This window comes from Nanorana parkeri, unplaced genomic scaffold, assembly GCF_000935625.1.
Source record: "Nanorana parkeri isolate BGI_ZX_2015 unplaced genomic scaffold, ASM93562v1 scaffold700, whole genome shotgun sequence".
Classification (NCBI taxonomy): Eukaryota; Metazoa; Chordata; class Amphibia; order Anura; family Dicroglossidae; genus Nanorana; species Nanorana parkeri.
This window is the reverse complement of record NW_017306968.1, coordinates 182,768-186,162: the sequence shown is the minus strand read 5'-3', so window position 1 is coordinate 186,162 and position 3,395 is coordinate 182,768. Positions and strand designations below refer to the sequence as shown.

General features: G+C 41.0%; 1 protein-coding gene across 1 annotated transcript in view; it reads right to left on the bottom strand.

Annotated features, from left to right (window-relative positions):
• The window catches only part of VGLL4 (vestigial like family member 4), a 125,744-nt gene that overhangs the window by 91,396 nt on the left and 30,953 nt on the right, over positions 1-3,395 (bottom strand). Inside the window, exon 2 of the mRNA XM_018563821.1 lies at positions 1,742-1,818. Within this exon, the coding sequence (XP_018419323.1) occupies positions 1,742-1,805 (64 nt within the window). The 5' untranslated portion in view covers positions 1,806-1,818. The remainder of the gene's footprint in view (positions 1-1,741; positions 1,819-3,395) is intronic.

Genomic DNA, 3,395 nt, shown 5'->3' with positions numbered 1-3,395 from the left:
GGGGGGGGGTGCTACTGCGTTGCCCCATAGAGAAGGACGGGGGCTGCGTACTAATCACACACAGCACCTGTCCTTCCCGGCAGCTGCTTGGTACGGCCCCGCACGCAGCATGGAGCTGTACGTGCAGGCCGATTCGTGTGTGAATGGGGCCTTAATCGAAAGTGATAAATCAGATTTTAAATAGGGTCTCTTTAAAAAATCTTCCGTCCAGCCATACGCTGGGCAGATGCCATTTGCACGACATTGCTTTTTAGACAATATTTAATGCCAGAGTTAGTAATTCATACACCTCTACCAGACTGTATAACCCAGAAGTTGGCACCACATTCAGTGTTAGAGTAAAGCCAGGTTGACACTTGGTGATCAGTGACCGTGCGGCAATTGTGCACGGAACCGCGCAGCCAAGGGATCGCACACCACTGCTGATCGCACTGGTGTGCATCCTTTTCTAATGGCACCCCGGTCACACCAGGAAGATCGTGTGGGATTCAACCCGTGCAATCGCGTAGGATTGCGGCTGAAAAATGCACGTCGCGTAAAAAGGTACATGTACTTTTTTTCCCCCAGCGATTGCTCTGAAGATATAACCCTATTGATAATTAATGGGGCCCCGCACCAAACACTGTGTGCAACTGTACACAAACGCAAGGTCCTGGGGCTCAATTCCGGGGATCGCCCACGTGTCCACCTGGCCTAAAAGGAATACGGGGGTATCACCCTCCTGTAGACTGCCAATTGGACAATGAACAGGAAGCAACTCAACACCACTTACTCTCTTCCCCTACTCAATTGTTCTTTGGCAGCACATGTGCATGAAGCAGAAAAAGATGAAATCACTTTGGTTGTTAACATTATGGTAATAACTGTAGCTTATAATAATTTATCCTCAAGAGTGGGTCCATGAAACATCTGATCAGACACTGAAGTGGAACTACAAGCTCCTATGCCTTACAGACAAGGAAGGTGCCATCTCAGCCTCTATTTGGATTGCAGTTGCCATGGTGCTGCACATGCAATCAGCTATGACACCAGCCATTTGAGGGTTTGAATGTTCGGTTGAGAGCTGAAATAAGCGCACTGGCAACCTTAACTGTTGCCTTAACATTACTAACATGCCTTAAAAGTAATGGTTTTGGGAGGCATTAAATTGGTGGGTAAAGTTCCTCTAAGCTGAAAAATTATGTAAGGCAGTATATATAGTCAATTTTCAGTTGAAGCCTCATCAGTTTAAAACCTTTCCTCTCCTATCATATAGATAATGAATTGTTTTCTTTGTATTCAAGTAAAAATTTGCATTATACATCATGGAAATTTCATTTTTGTCCTTTTGAACTGTCTGTAGGCTACAAGGAAGGATTGAGCAGGCCACATGTGGTTCAGTTTAACAAGTCTGCAGAAGAGACTACCTTTGTATCATGAACCCACAGCCAGACCATTCACCAGGAATCTTACATTTAGCATAGGAGGCTAAAAATAGACTGAAACGCAATCGGAAATAAAAAATCCGGTTTTACTTTAATAGTACAACATTCAATTCATTCAATATTGAGATATGCCGGCAGACAACTGAAAATTCCAGCACACAATCTACCAAATTAAAAAGGTTGTAAGTTGCTACCATTTGGACATAATATAAACACTTTCCATGCATAGACCTGGCAGAAGCGGTGTGACCAAAAGAATGTTGAATATGTCAACAACATAAAAAAATGACTGCACTTAGGTTAATGTTGCTACTCACGCTTTTCATCATCTGCATGTACCAAGGATGCCGCTCTTGACAGTACGTCCAATGGAGTCTCCATTCCCAGGAAGACCCTATAAACGAACACCAAAAAAATATAAAAAATTATATTTCCATGCAGCATGATGCAAATTTTTTACTAATACAAAACTACAATAAAAAAAAAATTATATATTTGATAGGAGACAGCAAAAAAGTTTGAATGGTCTCTCATTTGGACAAAAGTTCCTCTGCCTCTCCTTCAAGTGAGACCTCCTTTTAGGTCTGACATGTAGAACTATATAAAAAAGGTAGGGCTGCAACTATTTATATTCATAATCGATTAGTTGACCGATTATTTTTAGCTAGTTGCATGAATCGGCATTGATGTGTTTTTTGAAAAATGCAGTTTGCATTGACTTGGATGTCCAAATACAGGACCACACACCCAAAATCGGATATGCAGACCTTTAAACAGAACACTGGCTGTATTTAAAACAATGGATTTCCTCCTGTCAACGCTTTCTACTAGTTCTGTAGAATCAATGAAATTAATGTGGTCCTAACAACCCTTCAAGCGAAAGATCAGCATTGGGCCCATTCACACCATAACCAGATCATCTCCAGACCAGACCGTTTCCGGACCCAAAATACATCCTAATGTATCCTTAATGCTATTATGTATTTCAAGCCTCAGTTCACACCAGCACAGTTCGTGCCAGACCAGAAAAATACTGCAATGCACTGGAACACATGGAAACGCATCAAAAATGTATAAAAATGCACTTGAAAGCCCATTAAGCAAAAAAAAAAACCCTCCACGATGTGGCAAAATGCAACGCACTCTGTTCCAGATCTGGTCCTGCTGGTTTATTGTGAAATGTAAGGATAGGAGGGTTTTAATTCTATCCTGGAGCTGGGCTTGAATTACTTTTTGGTGGTGTCTGTAAAAGTGAAAGATTTTTGCAAGCCCTTTAGTGTGTGAAATGAAAAGCTTTAAAATTAGGTAGGACTACAACAAAAGCATTCTAAGAATAAAAAAAAAAAAAAAAGTACATTTAGGGATGGTTTTCCTGTGTGCAAAATGCAGGTCAGCAGTTTCCGATTCCCTTTACTGGTGCAGGGTGGATGACAGTTCCAAGGAGGCGGTTGACCTGGTTTTAATTCTGTTGGACGCAGGACTTTCTATGGAGATATGCCTGCAGACAAAGCAGGTGAAATGCAGCATTTTCTGTGTTTTATATTTACATGCATTTATTTGAGCAGCACTGCATTTAAATAGAAAAGAAAGCCTTTGCTAACACCAGTCTACATGGTCCCTATAGCACATAAAATGTTGGCGTTTGTTCCTACACAAAACAGAATTTGTGAGGGGGAAAGGTTACATCTTTTGCCATATTCATGATGGCATTAAAAGACATCCCTCTTATCCTCCCTACCCATCTCAAAATGTTTGAGAGCTTTTGACTTGATTAGGATTTAAAGAACTCCATTGTAGCTCTAAGATGCTAGGTATCTTCGTTTTGTGATGGATTTTTTTTTTCCCCCACTACAGATTTTTAATCAAGCACTGCAACATGGTCTTGTAACTACCCAAAAGAAACTCATTCCCACACATAATAAAACGGATGCGCCACAGTCAGCAAATTTATAAAAGGCCTAATTCACAGTT